This window comes from Gadus chalcogrammus, chromosome 13 (assembly GCF_026213295.1).
Source record: "Gadus chalcogrammus isolate NIFS_2021 chromosome 13, NIFS_Gcha_1.0, whole genome shotgun sequence".
In the NCBI taxonomy this organism is placed as follows: domain Eukaryota; kingdom Metazoa; phylum Chordata; class Actinopteri; order Gadiformes; family Gadidae; genus Gadus; species Gadus chalcogrammus.
Window position 1 is genome coordinate 5,502,710 of NC_079424.1, and position 18,673 is coordinate 5,521,382.

Consider the following 18,673-nt stretch of genomic DNA (forward strand, 5'->3'; position numbering starts at 1 on the left):
GCAGGACCAGGGCGCGCGCCTAACCTGGTTCCCAGGCTCAGCTCGCGTTGGGACAGGATGCTCCACGCGGGCGGTATTGGGGTAAGAGGGCGGGAGTTGGTTACATGGGTTTAACGGCAAGAGGGAGGCGGATCTTCTGATGGAGGGATATCCTTTTTTGCATTAACCGAATATTCATCAGATTCCATATTTATTTTCCTTGTCGTTCCTGTTGGTTTTCTTGTCACGATCTTATTATTTTCGGTCTGGTCTCTTTTAACTGGCGCATAACAGCTCACGTGAAGTAAGAGACCGGAAGTATCGGTTTGGTAGACCGGGATAACGCTAACATCCAGGATGTTCTCTGCCTGAATTTCAGAGGGAATATTTAAAGCTCAACTATAGTTTTGTCTCTTAAAATCTCCTTATTCACGTGATCCCAAAAAAAAAATTGCAAAGATGTTCCATATGAAATTATGTGTTTTATCATTTTTGTTGCAGAATATTTTTTTTGATTGGGCTATGGCGAGTACAAATGATTAGTGACAGTAATCGCTTTCAGTAGCATCCCCGCGTGTCCCTGACGGTCGCGCGCACAGTGGATGCTGTTTCTAGGTCAGCGACGGCAGCGCGTTGTGACGTCACAGCGCCGGAGGAGCTGTCCTCTCCGTCAGTATCATTGTGCTCACTGAGGTAGAGAACCTCCCTGTTGGGCCTGTTTCTATTGCTACATCAAAACACTACTTTACAATGCTAATTAATTTAATTAATGTGATATTTATTTGTTTGTGTGTAGGTGCGCACACACCTGCGTGGGTGCATGCATTCATGTGTGTGTGTGTGTGTGTGTGTGTGTGTGTGTGACATTCTGCATCATGAACTGAGATACTCTGCTCATTCCTATGACGGAACCAGTCAACCTGTAGGGAGATGACTGGGTGGAGAACCAGTCTGTTCCCTTCAGGCTGGCAGAAGAGGGGACATCTCCCCGGAGAAGATGGGTGGTGAGGAGGGGGGGGGGGTTAGGTTGAGGACGGGAGAGAGGGTTAGGGGGAGGAGGGGAGAGAGGGCGAGAGCTCATAAAGTGTCCTTTGAACATGCAATTTGACCACTAATAGGATGGTAATGTAAGGTTTTGTTTATGATTAAGAAATGATTAGGATGACATCATTCTCCCCCCCCCCCCCCCCCCATCACTCTCTGTGGGGGGGCGCTCTTTGAATGACCTTTCAGCTCCTCATTAGGCCGTTAACGCTCGCCAGGAGAGAGGACCCCATGACCCCTATAATACACTATCATAGAACATTCAAGAGAATAATGATAAGCCTCGACGAGCATGGACCTGCTCTCAAACATCGTCCAAGAATGTGGACGGATGATTCAGTCATCCGTATTTTAACTCTGATTTTATTATAGCTTATAACCCAAATTAAATATCATTACTATCTTTGTACATTGTGGTAGAGTTGCCAACATTACATATAAGCACCACCGTGATAGGGACACATTAAGAGGCCGAAGACCGCAGAGTTTACTAACCTGGAGTATGGACCAGAACATTACCACGGATTTGATCATTAGTACAATTAGAGTAATTCATCACTGTAACATGATCTGGTGGTGATATTAATACATCTGTTTCCAGGAAGCAGAGGCTACAGGATGTAATCAAGTGGAAAGAGTTATGAAGCCATCTCTTCGAGAAAAATTTGCAGCTATACGTTTGGTCACTGAATCAGGAAAAGAAATGTGACTAGGATAAGACTATACTCTGGAAAGTTTATCCAGTTTTAAAACCCAAACTAATTAATCTGCACTAATCTGAAATTAATCTCAAATTTATTTTGATCTGATCGCTTCCCACCTGTAGATCAGCATATTAAACGTTTTACTAAACTCCTAGTGGGTTTTCACAAGGCCAATCGATCTGATCTAACTAAGACTGCCCCTTGACAGTCTGAAGCGTATGACAGGCCGTCTGCTGGATGGCTTTAGGAACGACAGAACATCAAACACAAGCCAGAAGGGAAGCGAACACAACTTTATGTACAAATACAGACTTTACAAACCGCACACAGTGCAGTCCTGGCATCCGTTTAAATCAATTGGAGAAAAAAATAGGCATTTACAAAGACAAAATATATCTTTTGCAGTTATAAAGAGTCTTGAGTAAAAAAAAAAAAAATCATAGATAGACGATCTCCTGATGGTCGTCTTGAGGAACGTCCAGCTGGAGAAAACCGACCTCAGTCGATCTCCGTGAAGCGGGCGAACATGGCCTTCTTCACGGCATCCTTGTAGGTGTCAGAGGCTGAGAGCTCGTAGGCACTGCCCTTGATGCCGAGACCAGTACCTTTAGTTCGTAGGGACGCCTGGGGACAGAGGGGAGTTACAACACACTCAGACAGACAGACGGACACAGACAGACAGACACAGACACAGACAGACAGACACAGACACAGACAGAGACACAGTCACACAGTCACACAGTCACACAGACACAGACACAGACACACAGACACAGACAGTCACTGACACACATTCACTGACACACAGACACACAGTCACACAGACACACAGACACACAGTCACACAGACACACAGTCACTGACACACAGTCACACTGACACAGACACACAGTCACACAGACACAGACACACAGTCACACAGACACAGACACAGACACACAGTCACACAGACACAGACACACAGTCACACAGACACAGACACACATTCACTGACACACAGACACACAGACACATTCACTGACACACAGTCACACAGACACACAGACACACTGCAGAGGTGCTCACCGCGATGGGGGCGGTGATGCCCTGCTGGTTGCGGCCCAGCCCCGTGCCCTGCTGCCAGCCCATGGCCTGCAGCATCTTGCTGCCGATGTGGTCGCTGCTCAAGCCGTCCTTGGTGGGCTGCTCGTAGTTCCTGGAGAGGGAGAGTCGAGATGAGACCTTCTACTGCGGTACTGACTGCTGAGGAGTCGTGGTGCTGAGGGGGTCAAGATGCTGAGGGGGTCAAGATGCTGAGGGGGTCAAGATGCTGAGGTTGTCAAGATGCTGAGGGGGTCAAGATGCTGAGGTTGTCATGGTAACGAGGGGGTCATGGTACCGAGGGGGTCATGATACCGAGGGGGTCATGGTACCGAGGGGGTCATGGTACCGAGGGTGGCAAGGTGCTCACAGGGTGGGTGAGGGTGCAGTAGGTGGGTGTCGCGGTACTTAGAGATGTCATGGTGGGTGTCATATACTCACACGAAGGGTGGGGGTCATGGTGGGGGGTCACGGTGGGGGGGGTCACGGTGGTGGGGGTCACGGTGGTGGGGGTCACGGTGGTGGGGGTCATGTACTCACACTGTGGGTGCTGGCGCCTCGTAGCTCTTCTTCTTCTTTGGCGCGGGCGGCTCCGGCACGCCGTACTTCTCCCTGCGCTCGGCGGCGCGGTCTCGGTACTTCAGCTGGGGGGAGAAAGACGTTACAGAGGGCCGCCTGTAACGTGCACCTTCCTCTTCAGAAGATCAACCAGACCCTCACCTCCGTCTCCCTCCTCTCCAGCTCCTCCAGCTCCGCCTCCGTTAGCTTCCCCTTTCTCTGGATCTCCAGGTTTTGCTACAGAAAGGATGAAGGAGAAGACAGTGTTGGGTATTGAACACGACGGATCACCACCTCATGAAGAGAGACCCACCCCGATGAAGAGAGACCCACCCTAATGAGGAGAGACCCACCCTAATGAAGAGAGACCCACCCTAATGAGGAGAGACCCAGCCTAATGAAGAGAGACCCAGCCTAATGAGGAGAGACCCAGCCTAATGAAGAGAGACCCAGCCTAATGAAGAGAGACCCACCCTAATGAGGAGAGACCCACCCTAATGAGAGACCCACCCTAATGAAGAGAGACCCAGCCTACTGAAGAGAGACCCAGCCTAATGAGGAGAGACCCACCCTAATGAAGAGAGACCCACCCTAATGAAGAGAGACCCAGCCTACTGAAGAGAGACCCAGCCTAATGAGGAGAGACCCAGCCTAATGAAGAGAGACCCAGCCTAATGAAGAGAGACCCACCCTAATGAGGAGAGACCCACCCTAATGAGAGACCCACCCTAATGAAGAGAGACCCAGCCTAATGAGGAGAGACCCATCCTAATGAAGAGAGACCCACCCTGATGAGGAGAGACCCACCCTGATGAGGAGAGACCCACCCTGATGAGGAGAGACCCACCCTGATGAGGAGAGACCCACCCTGATGAGGAGAGACCCACCCTGATGAGGAGAGACCCACCTTGTGCAGGTCTGAGAGCTGCGTGTGGCGCCGCAGGGCGTCCCCGTTGGGGAACTGGCGGCGGCACAGCAGGCAGGCCATCTTCCTCCAGTCCACCAGGCCCTCGTCCTCCTCCAGGCGCTCTCCGCCCGCCGCCTCCTCAGGGTCGCTGTCCCCCCCGCTGTAGGAGGCCACCAGGGGCTGGGGACAGGGGGTGAATACAAGGCAAGGCAACTTTATTTATAAAGCACTTTTCATACACAAGGCCGACTCCAAGTGCTTCACATATAAACCTTGTCATACAATAAAATAATAGATAAGTAAAAGAAAACATATGCAAAAAATTAGAAAAAAATATAGATAATAAAGGCAAAGTTAAAAAAGCATTTTAGAAAGTGCAATATATTGAATATAAGATCAACAGTCTGATCTTAGGAGGGTGCTGCTCATGTTCTACGCCTACGTCCTCCGCCTATGACCTCCACCTCCACCTATGTCCTACGTCCTGCACCTCCTGCTCCACACTCACCGGGGCCACCACCTCCTGCGGCTCCACCATCCTCACCGGCTCCTTCATGAAGGGCAGCATATCCAGGAGGCCACTTTGCTGAAAGTGAAGCATTGGAGAGATCCATCACACACTGGACACAAGAGATCCACTCTACTCACATGAGATCCACTCCACACACACACACACACACACACACTAGAAACAAGAGAATCACTCTACAGTAGCTGAGGTACATAATGGACAGAATTTCTGCTCAAAGAGGCTGCGGTAAATGATGGACAGAACCCTCTCTGAGAGGTTGAGGTACAAAATGGACAGAACCTTCTTATCTGAGAGGCTAAGGTACAAGATGGACAGAACCCTCTCTGAGCGACTGAGGTAGTTTAGTTAATGGACTGTCCTTCTTCTCAAAGAGGCTGAGGTACGTAATGGACAGAACCCTCTCTGAGAGACTGAGGTACTTAATGGACAGAACCCTCTCTGAGAGACTGAGGTACTTAATGGACAGAACCCTCTCTGAGAGACTGAGGTACTTAATGGACAGAACCCTCTCTGAGAGACTGAGGTACTTAATGGACAGAACCCTCTCTGAGACTGAGGTACGTAATGGACAGAACCCTCTCTGAGAGGCTGAGGTACTTAATGGACTGACCTTCTTCTCAAAGAGGGTGAATCCTGCGTCCGCGGCGGCCGACTCCTTCCTCTCCTCCTGGCGGGCCGGGCCCAGACCGCCCCTCTCCTTCTGCTTGTTCATGCTCTTGGCCCAGCGCTGCATGTCCTTGGCGATCTGTCGGAAGACATGGACAGACATGGACAAAAAGTTTAAAAAAAAAATTGCAGTCTTTTGGCCCCTCTAGCATGTTGGGTTTCATATGGCCCTTTGTAACTGATTAAAGTGCAGTATCAAAAATGGATTTATTTATTTTGTACATATAGCAGCACATTGACTTTAATTGCTGGCCTTTTATAACTACTGAACCAACTCCACACACCTGTAAATGAAGGCTCAAAAAAGTTATTAAAACTTAAATCCACACAGAGGCGAATCGAGATCGCGATTTTATAACGATTTATCGTGCAGGCCTAGTTACAGGTATGACTTTTTAAGACCATTCTGAATCCAATGTAAGACCTACAAAGACCTAACAGGTAGAGGGCAGCGGTCAGGTACCTGCTGGGCCGACTTGCTCTTGGGTTTCTCCTTCTTCTCCCTGGCCTCTCTGGTGGACGGGGTGTCGGGGGCGGGGCCTGGGCCGCTGGGGGCGGGCCTGCTGGCGGAGGCCTGGTCGGCGGGGGCGTCCGTGGCCGAGGGAGCGGGGAGGTAGGTCTGGGTGTCCCCGTCCCAGTAGACGTACTGCTGGGTCTGGGCGTTGTAGAAGTACTGCGGAGGACAAGTGGGCCAGCTGCTCAGACAAACTCCATCCCGAACCCGGGTCGGCTTAGCTCGGGAGGTAGAGCAGTTGCCACGTAACCGAAAGGTTGCTAGTTCGATCCCCAGCTCCTCCTAGTTGATGTGTCCCTGAGCAAGACACTGAACCCTAACTGCTCCTGACGAGCTGGCTGTCGCCTTGAATGGTTGACTCTGCCTTCGGTCTGTCAATGTGTGTATTAATCGCTTTATAGCGTCTGCTAAATGCCCTAATTTTAATTGTATTCCAAATATCACAGCCAATACTGGAGCAAACCGGACAGGAAAGTCACCAGTTAGGTTCAGATGACCTAAATAATAATAGTTTCTTACATTTATTTGGTGCTTAAGGTACCCAAAGCGCTTTACAGTGAAGGGGGGACCTCACCAACCACCAACCAATGTGTAGCACCCACTTGGTTGACGCACGGCAGCCAATCGGCGCCAGAACGCTCACCACACACCAGCTCGAGGTGGAGAATGAGGGAATTAACGAATCAGCCAATTATACCGGGGGATGATTAGGGGGCCAGATTGAATGAGCCTGGTCGGGCAGTTTTAGCCAGGACCTCGATGCTAGAATGAAGGATAAAGTAAATGCCACACTACCCCGTTCTACAGAACCTTTGGGAGGGCACTCACCTGGCTGCTGGGGTCGTAGTAGAGGCCGGACTGGGGGTCGTAGTAGAACCCTGAGGCCTCATCGTACTGGTACGTAGACATGTCTGGGACCACTGGAGGTTAAATAAAACATGACAACTTAGGACACCATCCTGTCTATCAGAGGTTCCATCATGTGCTCCCCCTCCCTCCCCCGGCCCGGCCAGACCACCTACCGGTCTGGAGCGCTGGGGTGGCGGCCTGGCTGGGGCCGGGCAGGGGGCCCCCCGGCCCGGGGCCCGGGGCCGAGGTCCTCCGCTGCCCCGCGTCCAGCTGCCCCTGCAGGGGGTGGCTCTGGAGGGCCACAGGAGAAAGCCCACGTCAGAACCCAACTACAGACCCACACGTGTCACACTTCCTGCGAGGAGATCATCACTTCCTGTAATGCGCCTTGTATCTTAAGAGTGCATGGGGCTTCTTCCAGTCTAAAGAATCCCAGAGGTGTCCAGGCCTAACCTGAACCCCATCTGCTCCTTATAGGGTTATAACCGGAGGGTAGCACTGGATAAAGGGTCCGCCTAACGACTCAGTAGTGAATCCCAGGTGTGGTCTACCTGTATAGCCGGCTGGCCGATGAGGACAGGCTGGTACAGCAGCACCCCGCCAGCAGCAGGGAGCAGAGCCTTCACCCCAGGGGCAGCTGAGGCAGAGAGCACAGGTTCAACTGCGGACTCGACCCAACTCACATCAAGACTGTCTAACCCCAACCCCAACCCTCAAACCAACTCACAACCTAGACGGTCTAACCCCAACACACAACCAAGGTCCTTACCTCCTAGCGGTCTGAGCCACTCTCCCTACCTCCTAGCGGTCGGAGGTCCCTACATCCTAGCGGTCTGAGCCACTCTCCCTACCACCTACTTCCTAGGGGTCTGAGCCACTCTCCCTACCTCCTACCTCCTAGCGGTCTGAGCCACTCTCCCTACCTCCTAGCAGGCCGTCTCCAGCGTTGGGGACCGGTGCTTCCGGCTGCTGCGGCCACACCTGGTAGCTCTGCCCCTGGGATGGAAGGACGTGGTTAGGCCTCAACCCTCTGGATCTAGAGCCTCAATAGAGCGGGGGGACAGCACCCTGACCACCTACCTGAGGGAACGCTGCGTACGCCTCCTGCAGCGGAGCGTAGTCCGGGGCGGCGCCCGGACCCTGCTGCAGCTGAGGGGACGGAGAGAGGAGACCACCGTTACACACTGGCACTGACGGGGGGGGGTGAATGTGGGTGTCAAAGACTGCGTGTTCCGTCCTCACATGGCTGGAGGACCACTGGGCCGCGGCGATTGCCGTGCAGGCCACCGACAGAGCGTTGGCCCGGACTCCCTCTGGCTGCGCCGAGTCTCTGCAGAGGGGGAAACAAACCCGTCGGGTGAGGAAGGAATGAAACCACGGGGTGGAACACGATACGGCGGTACCGCTCCGTCACTCACTTCCGGGCGCTCTTGGCGTAGTCCACACCGATGGTCTTGCCGTCCAGCTTGAGAGGTGGTTGAAGGCCCTGGAGAATGGTGAGGAGCTGAGAAGCCTCCTGGAAGATATCAAGGAGGAGTTAGGAGGCGGAGAAGAGCCCCTGGCCACGGTGGTAGAGCGTTTATAATAACGTTTAGGGCATTTAGCTTTCATCAAACGCGACTTACAACGGTTAACACGACCTAGCAACCTTGGCTCCGGTTACTGAGCTATTGCCGACCCAGAGCAAGGTATCTTACCAGCGGGGAGGACAGCTGGACGAAGGCGAAGCCCCGGTTCTGCCCGGTCTGCTTGTCCTTGATGAGCCGGATGTTTCCGGAAGACAGGTTGGCGTAGGGCGCCAGCAGGTTTAGGATGGCGTGGACCATGGTAAGAGGCCCGATGTTTCTCAAAATGATGGCTGTAGATGGAGCAACAATGGAAGAAGCAATCATTAGGCTGCATTTTATACAGTACTTTTAATTCAAGCCCGACCACCAACAGAACTCACTGTCTCCGTTGTAATCTCCGGTATGTAGAGACTCGTTGGCGCCGCTTGCCCCGACACACTCCCCGTCTGTAGAAACATCAGGGTGGCAGGATCAGGAGAGAGACCACCACGGTCACACCTTCAGACTCGCTGGGTCAAGGAGAATGTGGACCAAAGAGCTCATCTTACCAACTTTGTCGGCACCACATCTGAAACACTTCAGCCTCTTCCGGAAGTTATACAAGCCGCACTGTGAGAAACAAGACGTGGGGTTAGTTCAATAAAATACAGTTCTAACCTCTGTTAAAAGAAGAGGATCAATATTTTACAGAATCACTTACAGAATTGCACAACCAGTTCTCAAACTTCTGTCTTCTGTTGCTGTAGTGCATGGCAACGGGTTTCCCATGGATCACCAACTTATTCTGAAAGTCCAAAACAACAAGTTACGACACGCCCTCACGGAAGGTGAGGTTTTTAACTATCCCACCCCATGAGTACGACCGGCAGGAACGGGAGAAGAGAGCTCAACGCACTTAGAGTAGAGAGTAGAGAGAGAGGAGATAGTGAAGAGAGAGAGAGAGAGAGAGAGAGAGAGAGAGAGAGAGAGAGAGAGAGAGAGAGAGAGAGAGAGAGAGAGAGAGAGAGAGAGAGAGAGAGAGAGAGAGAGAGAGAGAGAGAGAGAGAGAGAGAGAGAGAGAGAGAGAGAGAGAGAGAGAGAGAGAGAGAGAGAGAGAGAGCGCCAGACTGAGCGAGAGAGAGAGAGAGACAGAGAGGTGGTGTGTGCGGGGGAACTTGTGCTGGACAGTGACCCTACGTGTTTCGGACCGGAGGGCTGCCAGCTCGTCCTTGTCTCGTTCCAGTCTTCGGATTTTAAATGGAGGCGAGAACAAGGGACTGAGCTGGAGCAGTGTGAGGAAACTTCTGAAGACTAGTCAGGACTGATTGGAGGAGGCCCACACACTCAAATAAAAAAGGACAAAGGCCTTGTTTTTCACCCCCAAAACTATCATCTTATCTGTCAACATTTTCTTTCTGAATAACCTCTGGTTCAAACCCCCAAACCCATTTCCACATAATAAGAATAATAATAAGAATTTGCCAGTTGGCTAATAAATACACCTGAGCAGTGGATTGATTTTGGTCTTGTCAGCAAAAGTTCTGATGTAACGTTTATACGTCATCAAAAAATGAACAAATAAGAAATTAACTCAAAAATAAAAAATAAACATGTGATGTTGACTAAAAAACACGAGCTGTCAGGTGTCTACATTACTCCAACAGGATTTAGTCCTTTATGATTATTCAAATCATAGTGTCTGTAATTGGGGGCTCTAATCTCCAAGACAGATTCTAGACTTGGTGATCGTTCAACCTGGTTGTTCTCCATCCACCGGGAAGCATCTTGCAAGTGATAAAACTCCACGAAGGCGAAACCACGGCTTAAACCTAGAGACAGCATTCAAATATAGACGGGGGGGTTAGTGAGAAGGCCTCGTCATAACATTCAGTCAGTTGGCTGTACACTCCACAGTACACATCGAGTGGAGCTCGCCTAAAGGGTGTGGATGGCGGCTTTAGCATGTCCCTGATGTTCACGTTTCTACCGCCTTACCTGGCAGTCCTACAGTCACTCCTCCTTCATACAAATGCAAACAACAAGAGGTCTCTCTGACAGTACTAGCATCTGCTTTGAGGAGGGGCAGAGGGTCGGCACAGGGTTGGCGCGTGGATCACAACGCTCTCTGAACATGCAACACCAACCTGTCCTCTTTCTCATCAGGCGGACGTCCACAGGCTGGGGTCCCTGGAGCTCTTCCAGGGCCAGTCGGATCTGAACACAACAGCAGTTAGTGGTCCCCCGTGTCTCCATGGGGCTCGTACATGGAGTGATGCTTGCTTGATTCTGGAACAGAGACTCACGTCCTCCTCAACGACGTGCAGGGACAGACCCCGGAGCATCACCGTCTTGCTCTCCTCCTCCGGCTCCATCCTGTAGTCCTGGTCTGGGTAGTCTGCGTCGTACTCGTCATCGGACCGGTCACTGAGGTGCCGCTTTCTCCCCCTCTGCACAGACATCACATTGGGTTAGCCCTAACCCTTACCCTAATCCCAGGGTTATAAGTACTGGACGAAGGTATTGCACAACGTGGTGAAGCCACTGACCTCAGGACTGTCTCTGCGCTCCTCGAAACACTCCTGCTCGTCACCCCAGCGGCGGTCAGAATCTCTTTCCGTGTCTCTCTTTCTGCTCTCGTACCGGTCCGACTCCTCTCTACCCCCCAGCGAGCCATAGCGCCCGCTGCGTTCGCCCCGGCTGGGCCTGCAGACCGTTAAGTACAGGTGGTCAGCATCAGCAAAACATACCAACAATAGAAGAACTACGTTTCCAGTCCAGTCCTTACCTTTTATCTGCTCCCATGGGCTCAAACATACTCCACTGCACAGGATGGTCACAATTCTGGGAGAAAGACAAAGACACGGTCCAAAGTTAAGTTATCGGTCAATGCGAGTCTGGTACTAAATCTATTGACACTTTGGAATCCAATCTGTCTCCAATCGCCCCCAAAATCGCCTCCATTTAAGGAAACTGGCGTTTTGCCCACCTAGATGGTGGAAGACGCGGTGCACAAATCGATTAATTGATGGACTGATTACATTTGTTTAAGGTGATTTGATATCAAATCCCCAGACCAGTGATCAGGAGAAACAGTGACTCGGGAGAACCAGTCATCAGGTGAACCAGTGATCAGTAGAACCAGTAATCAGTAGAACCAGTAATCAGTTGAACCAGTTACTCAGGAGAACCAGTGATCAGGAGAACCCGTGATCAGGAGAACCAGTTACTAAATTGTGATTAGCCGTTAGCTCTCCTCCCTGGAGGCGGCTGTCTTTCCGGACGTGACAGGAGGTGAAGATACACTTTACCTTCAGAAGCTGATCCCGACCTGGCTCCTCGGTGCATAAACGTATCGTCTGTATTCTATTATTTATTATATTATGTTTCTCTAAACAGTGAAGAAGGAATGTCGTCGGAGTGGTGAAGCGACCCGACCCGGATGCAGCATATATTCCACTTCCGGCGGCTGGCGACGCATTCCTCCGCGTGACCCGATTATGAATATTATGATATATATAATAATATTATTATGATGAACCCATTTCTTCTTGTCTCCAAAACAACCTTTTATTTAATTCTTTATATCAACCATTTAACAGACTCCACTCTCTCTGGAATGTCTTGATGTTTGTACTTCACATTAGTGTTGGATATTGAAATCTATACATATCAAAAACTGTAAATCAAACTCTAAAGTTCAACAGAAGATTGCAGGGTGCTGACACATTTGAGATATTTTAGACATAGTTATATGATAGACAGACGGACAGACAGACAGACAGACAGACAGACAGACAGACAGACAGACAGACAGACAGACAGACAGACAGACAGACAGACAGACAGACAGACAGAAGAGAGGCATGGAGGGATAGAATAAGGATGAGAAGGGGGGGTGGGGGCAAAGGGGGAGGAGGTGCTGGTGGGTCTTGGATTGCTGATGGAGAATATAACCAGGATAACCTGTGGCATGCTGAGCGTTAAATACCACTTCCACACCTCGAGGAGGCGGTCCACCTCCCCCTCTAATGAAACACTGGAGCAGCTCAAAGCTACCGTTGACTTCAGAGCTGCATTTCTCCACCAGCGGATTTCCACTGAGTAGCTTTTCTAGTTTGAATATCAGAGATGAGATCGTGTCACTGAGTCCAGGGACACCCAGAGACCCCCGGACCCACCCCAAGTGACCAAAAACATCCAGATACCCCCAGACCCGTGGCAACAGACATCCAGATACCCCCATACCCCCACCCCTAGTGACAACAGACATCCAGAGACCCCCAGAACCCCAGCCCTAGTGTGTCCACCGACATCCAGAGACCCCCAGACCCTAGTGACAACAGACACCCAGAGACCCCCATACCCCCACCCCTAGTGACCACAGACATCCAGAGACCCAAATACCCCCAGCCCTAGTGACCACTGACATCCAGAGACCCCCAGACCCTAGTGACAACAGACATCCAGAGACCCCCAGACAACCCCCCGCCCCCCAGTGTCCACAGACATCCAGAGACCCCCAGACTGCCCCCAAGTGTCCAAAGACATCCAGAGAACCCCAGACCCCGAGAGACCGAGAGACTGTCCTGGTGTCCAAAGACTTCCAGAGACCCCCACCCTTAGTGACCACAGACATAGCGTGCTGTGAGGACAGAGTGGCCGGACAGGTTCCCCAGCTGGGTGACCCCGGCCTACCAGGGCCTTTGACAGGAGGCAGGACGGCCACTGATGGCGTTGTCCTCCTGGAACAAAGGCCTTCGTTGGCCTTTCCTGACACAAGGTGACGCTACAATGGACTCTCACATCAGACGCTCACTTCCACCGCTCTTTCTCTCCGTCTTGCTGCGGTGGAAGATCTCCCTTTGAAAAGGTATTCTGTATTCTGTATTTAGAATTTCAAATGTTTTAGTGATCCTCCTCCTGTTATCAGGAGTTTCCGTCGAAGTGTCATAATAAATTCATTGGGAGATGAATTCTTAAGGCATAGTTCAGGAGTCTGACCTCGGCCCTGACTCAACATCATGGGCCCGTCCAGCGGTACCAGCATGCTTTCGTTCTGCTGACCTTTGCATCCAACACAAACTCAGCACCTCATTATCGTCCTTCTGCACATAGTCAAAGTGTTTCAGACTCTATTCTCTCTTTTTACCTCCACGCTACTCCAACACTAAATAAACACCCGAAGAATTATCCCTTATTCATAACGCAAGACGTGACACTGTGAACTGTGGGAGGAATAAAGAGCGAACAACAGAGATCTCTGTAGCTGACACTCCTCACCACAGGGAGGCGCTCCAGGCTCCGGCTGTACTCCGCGCTCCTCGTTCTTTGAGCTTCAGACCGATGAGCCGCTGATGTTGTGGACCGGGATCTTTTCTGACGGTAGCTCCTCTTGCTCAAACCAGGATCCCTTCTGATGGTAGCTGCTCCTGTTGAGACCAATCTGAAGACCGTTTTTAACCCAGACGACACCACTCCTCAGTACTCGTAGCCGTGTTCAGTACTCGGTGCTGTTAGCCACCGGAAGGTCCGTGAGGTAAGAACCGACCGGGGATCAGGCTGTCCGCCCGCGGCCCTCGGTCCATTGTCACGGCCGGTTACAATCCCATAGACTGTCATTATATTTAATCATTGGTCGGTATTCATTAATCGAGAAATTCTGACCGTTTGGGCCCCAAAATACACGCATAATATTACACCTTTAGGTACCGTAATTTGGAGCTGGTGGTCCTCGACTCGCCGCATAGAGGGACCACTAGGGGACATCTCCATGGTAACATGTTGATGTCCCGCTAGGTGGTGGGGAGAGTTTACCATGGTAAAATGTCCCCTTCATCTAGATATACCTTAACTTATCATGGTAACTGTCCTCACCACCTAGAGGAGGGACCACTAGGGGACATCACCATGGTAACATGGCCTCACTACCTAGAGGGACTACTAGGGGACGTGTTACCATGGTAACATGTCCCCACCGCCTAGAGGGACCACAGGGGGTGATCACCATGGTAACATGTCCTCACCCGCTAGAGGGACCACAAGGGGAGATCACCATGGTAACGTGTCCTCACCCGCCAGAGGGACCACCAGGGGACCCCTTGTCCACAGTGGGGACGGTATCAGTCCATGGTTGGACACGCTGCTGTAGTGGTCGTCGTGGACGTAGTGTTGTATTGTAACTGGTCCCCCATCCCTGTGCAGTTAGCCTAGCCCTAACCCATGCTGTCCTATGGTTGTAATTCTTCTTCTTCTGTGGTGTTGTGTGATTTCAGAGGTATGGCTGAGCCTGAGCTGCTGCTGGACTCCAACATCCGCCTGTGGGTGGTTCTGCCCATCGTCTTCATCACCTTCTTGGTTGGGATTATCCGACATTATGTGTCGATTCTTCTTCAAAGTGATAAGAAGCTGACATTAGAACAGGTCTCCGACAGGTAAGAATACGTTATGTCCTGTGCTGTAGTAGACTGTAGAAGAAGTTGTCAAGACCTGTGTTTACTTGGATATGTTTGTGTTGTGTTTCTATCAGTCAGGTTCTCATCAGGAGCAGAATTCTCAGAGAAAATGGGAAATATATTCCAAAACAGGTATGAGTGTTGTAGCTAAACTATTCCTTTGAATATTGAAAAATGTTATTATAAATATGTTTCCTTGCTAATACCACAACAACAGCATTACTAATTCCATACAATAATGCATATTCATTTTAGTTTCTTTATCTGCAACGGCCATGTCAAATGAAACATGATTCTTTCCTGTTTCAGTCATTTTTGATGAGAAAATTCTACTTCAATAATCAAGATGATGGGTTCTTCAAGAAGAGCAAACGAAAGGTGATCCCGCCCTCTCCAATGACAGGTAACCCCTTTACTGGATCATTTGTTTTGTCACCATTTTCCAACCAACTATTTACAGATGGTCCCTTATTCTTATGGTGAGATTAAGACATTGTTCTATGCTTAAAATATTATATTATAAATATTATACAAGTTTGGTCTGATCAGCTAATGATCAGATATGAATGGTATCCATGGTATACTATCTGACCCAGTAAGCAGGGTTTGGGTTGGGCTTAGGGTCAGGGTACACTGATGGCATAAAGCTCTTGGAGAAAAGCACACTAAATCTCGTTTTGTGTTCATGAAATAAGCAATTGCAAATGTAACTTTAGGCTTACTGCCACTGTCATGCCAGCTGTTGTGATTGTAACCTAGCGTTTCATTCATGTCTTACTGCCTCCTTGTATGTTATCAACGTAACGTTTCCTCCACGTTTTACTGCCTCTGTCATGTATGTTATTAATGTTTCATCCATGTCTGCCTCGTGTTCAGATCCCAGCATGCTGACAGACATGATGAAGGGGAACGTCACCAACGTTCTTCCCATGATCCTCATCGGAGGATGGATCAATTGGACCTTCTCTGGATTTGTAACAAGTAAGGATTCAACCCGCTCAGCAGCTAATGATGGGTGCCATCAGTGCGGTCAGGCTGACGGTCTCTCTTTACCTTCCAGCCAAGGTGCCCTTCCCTCTCACTCTGCGTTTCAAGCCCATGCTTCAACAGGGCATAGAGCTGCTGTCCCTCGATGCTTCCTGGTAAGTCGTTTTCTTTGTTTGCCGTTTCGATGTTTTTGTTCATCGATGGATGTGTCGTGACTGGAGTAAGCGTTGCCCTTCTCTAACTGCTTGTGTTAACTCTTCCAGGGTGAGCTCTGCCTCGTGGTACTTCCTGAATGTCTTCGGATTGCGGAGCATGTACTCACTAATCCTAGGACAAGATAACGGTACTTTTTTCTGCTATCATTTGTGCACAAGATTCGGATGAAGCACAAAAGGAAAGAAGGGAGGGCAGGTGTTAACCCTGCCCCCTGTAAGCTTAGCTGTAGCCATCACTATTTAACGTAGTCATTTAAAACGATCAAACTCATCTGCATGTGAGGAAAGCGGTGTGGAGATTACATTTAAAACCAAAGTGATGGCTATGGGTAGTCTGATAGGGCAGGATCCAATCATTCATTGGTTTTAGATGCACTTAATTACAAAGAGTTTGTTTTGAATTTGAAAAATCAACCTGTCAGTAAGTAAATTGGTTTGGAGTGCTTCCAGTACTCCATATTAGGGCTGCACGGTATTGGAAAGAATTTGTATTGCGATATTTTGTCTTTCTGCGATATGTATATGTAATTCTTAGGAAAAATAATGCACCATAGTTTAATGCTTCGGGTGATTTGTAGTGGAGTGCATCTGCATAGATCCGCTTTGAACCCCTTTCTACGATGTAACACTGGCAAAGGAATGTCCTTCAAGTTTGTCTTGCACTCGTTATACAGAGCTTCATGGTGGAAAATTAAAAGGGAAAATAAATAACTTGTGTTGCGTTCTGCTGTGGCAACCATTGCAAAGCACGCTGGACAAAGTACCGTGGGTCAACGTGGTCTTTTCTGTAACCAAAATACTTCCATACGACTGACGTTTTTCTCCTTGGAATTAAATCTTATTTTCCTAATTTTGAAGTTTTGTTCTGCGACTACTTTGGTTGTCTGATCATAAACTGATTAACATGATCAGTGATTGGTGATTCGCTGTGCATGCAGAGCACGCATGACACTCCCTATCAACAAACTATCCAAGAACCCTTAAATAAGAGTAAATTATGTTATATCAGACAGACTTCTCTTGTAGAGTCTGGAAAATGAGAAGCTTAGAAGGTTGTTTCAAATGATTTAATATCACGGGTCAAGCGATACGAATATCACACGTGTGCGTAACGCGATTATGATACGAGAACGATGTATGATCCGTGCAGCCCTACTCCATCTGAGTACTGTAACTCTGCTGAGCCAGTGAGACTCAGAGGAGAGGTCTTTCTGGGTATGTGCTTACCAACTGTCACTAGAGCTCTGTCTGGGTGTGTGCTGACCGTCTGTCCTTTAAAGGTGCTGACCAGTCAAGGATCATGCAGGAGCAGATGAGCGGTGCTGCCATGGCGATGCCTGCCGACACAAACAAAGCGTTCAAGGTAGTGCGGCAGCGCCGTCCCTAATAATCACATGAGCAGCACGTTTGATGGACGGTGTTTGCTCATGGGCTTCCGGCTTCTGTTTTCCAGGCTGAGTGGGAGGCTCTGGAGCTAACAGACCACCAATGGGCTCTGGACGCTGTGGAAGAGGAGCTGATGGGCCGGGAGCTGGACTTTGATGGGATGTTTAGCAAAGACCTGCCAACCGGTATCTTCTGATGGCCCCTCAGTTGTACCTCCTGGTTGCCCCTCATTGGCACCTCCTGGTGGTCGGTCAGTTGAACCTCCTGATGGCCCCTCGGTGGTACCTTCTGATGGCCTGTCAGTGGTACCTCCTGATGGTCAGTGGAACGTCTTGATGGCCCCTCAGAAGTAGCTTCTGATGGCTTGTCATTGGTACCTTCTGATGGCCTGTCAGTTTTACCCTGGCCCAGAACGGTCCCTTTATTGTTTAGTGTAGGCAATCTTTTAGCAGTTTAAGATTAATTTGATAGACAAGGGAATAGTCCTTCCACTGTATGCAAAGTTTACATTAACATCTGTACCATGGTCCTCGTCCTCTACTGTTCTGGGTTGACCCCCGGTTACGATGTGAACAGAACGGTTTACTGGTTCTGACGACGAACTGGTGAATAAAGAGTCAAGTGGTATCGGCGTAGATTTTTTTTTATTATATTATTTGTAGCCTGTCACAGTGACTAGGAAGTAATTTCTGCTTTTGACATTTCACTGTATTGGGATGTGAAATGTCCTAATCCACTGGTGTGGCAAGCCAACATCATGTTAGCTCTAGGACACAACTGTTTAAAAATAATTGCATTTCATTTCACGTTCTTAACATTTCATTTTTTATTTTTTATATGTTCTGTTAATATAGAGAGGGCCGAAACTTCATGTTGGCTGCCTAAATAATGTAACGCCTGGGTTTTACTCTATCGTTTTTGGAAATATTTATTTAGACAATTATTTTGTAACTATTCCTTGTGTTTTGTATAAAGCCATGTTTGACTACATACAGTTTTGTGTGTTTTTGTACATTTCAGTGACAACACCAACACATTCCATATCAACCAATATTCAGACCCATTGACCTTCCTTACATTAAAAGGTTCATGAAAATAAGTATGCAAATAATCTGCGTGTATTACTGGGTAGAGGTGGGCTCTTTAATGACAGGTTAAGAGCTCTTCGAGTTGGGTAAGGGGATCTTTAGGACGGGTTAAGGGATCTTAAGGACAGTAAAGGGTTATCATGTGTACTTTAGTGTAATGATGGC

General features: G+C 49.4%; 2 protein-coding genes across 2 annotated transcripts; one reads left to right on the forward strand and one right to left on the reverse strand.

Moving 5' to 3' along the window:
- Positions 1-1,283: 1,283 nt before the first annotated feature.
- On the reverse strand, positions 1,284-11,848 carry LOC130402427 (RNA-binding protein 5-like). The gene is made up of 25 exons (XM_056606581.1): positions 11,689-11,848; positions 11,166-11,221; positions 10,927-11,083; positions 10,684-10,827; positions 10,525-10,594; positions 10,136-10,209; positions 9,102-9,185; positions 8,950-9,010; positions 8,782-8,847; positions 8,531-8,691; positions 8,252-8,349; positions 8,076-8,163; positions 7,914-7,982; positions 7,757-7,829; positions 7,385-7,470; positions 7,007-7,124; positions 6,813-6,904; positions 5,934-6,143; positions 5,415-5,549; positions 4,781-4,858; positions 4,273-4,452; positions 3,528-3,602; positions 3,348-3,451; positions 2,793-2,922; positions 1,284-2,351 (listed from the first exon to the last, which is right to left on the reverse strand). Exons 2-25 carry the CDS (start codon positions 11,192-11,194, stop codon positions 2,226-2,228), a joined length of 2,508 nt encoding a protein of 835 aa, XP_056462556.1. The 5' UTR covers positions 11,195-11,221; positions 11,689-11,848; the 3' UTR covers positions 1,284-2,225.
- Positions 11,849-13,646: 1,798 nt separating this feature from the next.
- emc3 (ER membrane protein complex subunit 3) lies at positions 13,647-18,510 on the forward strand. The gene is made up of 9 exons (XM_056605202.1): positions 13,647-13,916; positions 14,653-14,811; positions 14,907-14,964; positions 15,142-15,235; positions 15,709-15,813; positions 15,893-15,974; positions 16,083-16,162; positions 17,315-17,397; positions 17,488-18,510. Exons 2-9 carry the CDS (start codon positions 14,657-14,659, stop codon positions 17,614-17,616), a joined length of 786 nt encoding a protein of 261 aa, XP_056461177.1. The 5' UTR covers positions 13,647-13,916; positions 14,653-14,656; the 3' UTR covers positions 17,617-18,510.
- The last annotated feature ends 163 nt before the right edge of the window (positions 18,511-18,673 follow it).

Excerpts from the sequence above, each read along its gene's own strand:
- LOC130402427 (XM_056606581.1), bottom strand. The coding sequence starts at position 11,194 with ATGTTTGAGCCCATGGGAGCAGATAAAAG. Across the intron at positions 10,828-10,926 it reads AGCGCAGAGACAGTCCTGAG|AGGGGGAGAAAGCGGCACCT; the intron begins GTCAGTGGCTTC and ends ATGTCTGTGCAG. Across the intron at positions 10,210-10,524 it reads CCTGATGAGAAAGAGGACAG|GTTTAAGCCGTGGTTTCGCC; the intron begins GTTGGTGTTGCA and ends TGCTGTCTCTAG.
- emc3 (XM_056605202.1), top strand. The coding sequence starts at position 14,657 with ATGGCTGAGCCTGAGCTGCTGCTGGACTCCAACATCCGCCTGTGGGTG. Across the intron at positions 14,965-15,141 it reads GGAAATATATTCCAAAACAG|TCATTTTTGATGAGAAAATT; the intron begins GTATGAGTGTTG and ends TTCCTGTTTCAG. Across the intron at positions 17,398-17,487 it reads ACACAAACAAAGCGTTCAAG|GCTGAGTGGGAGGCTCTGGA; the intron begins GTAGTGCGGCAG and ends TCTGTTTTCCAG.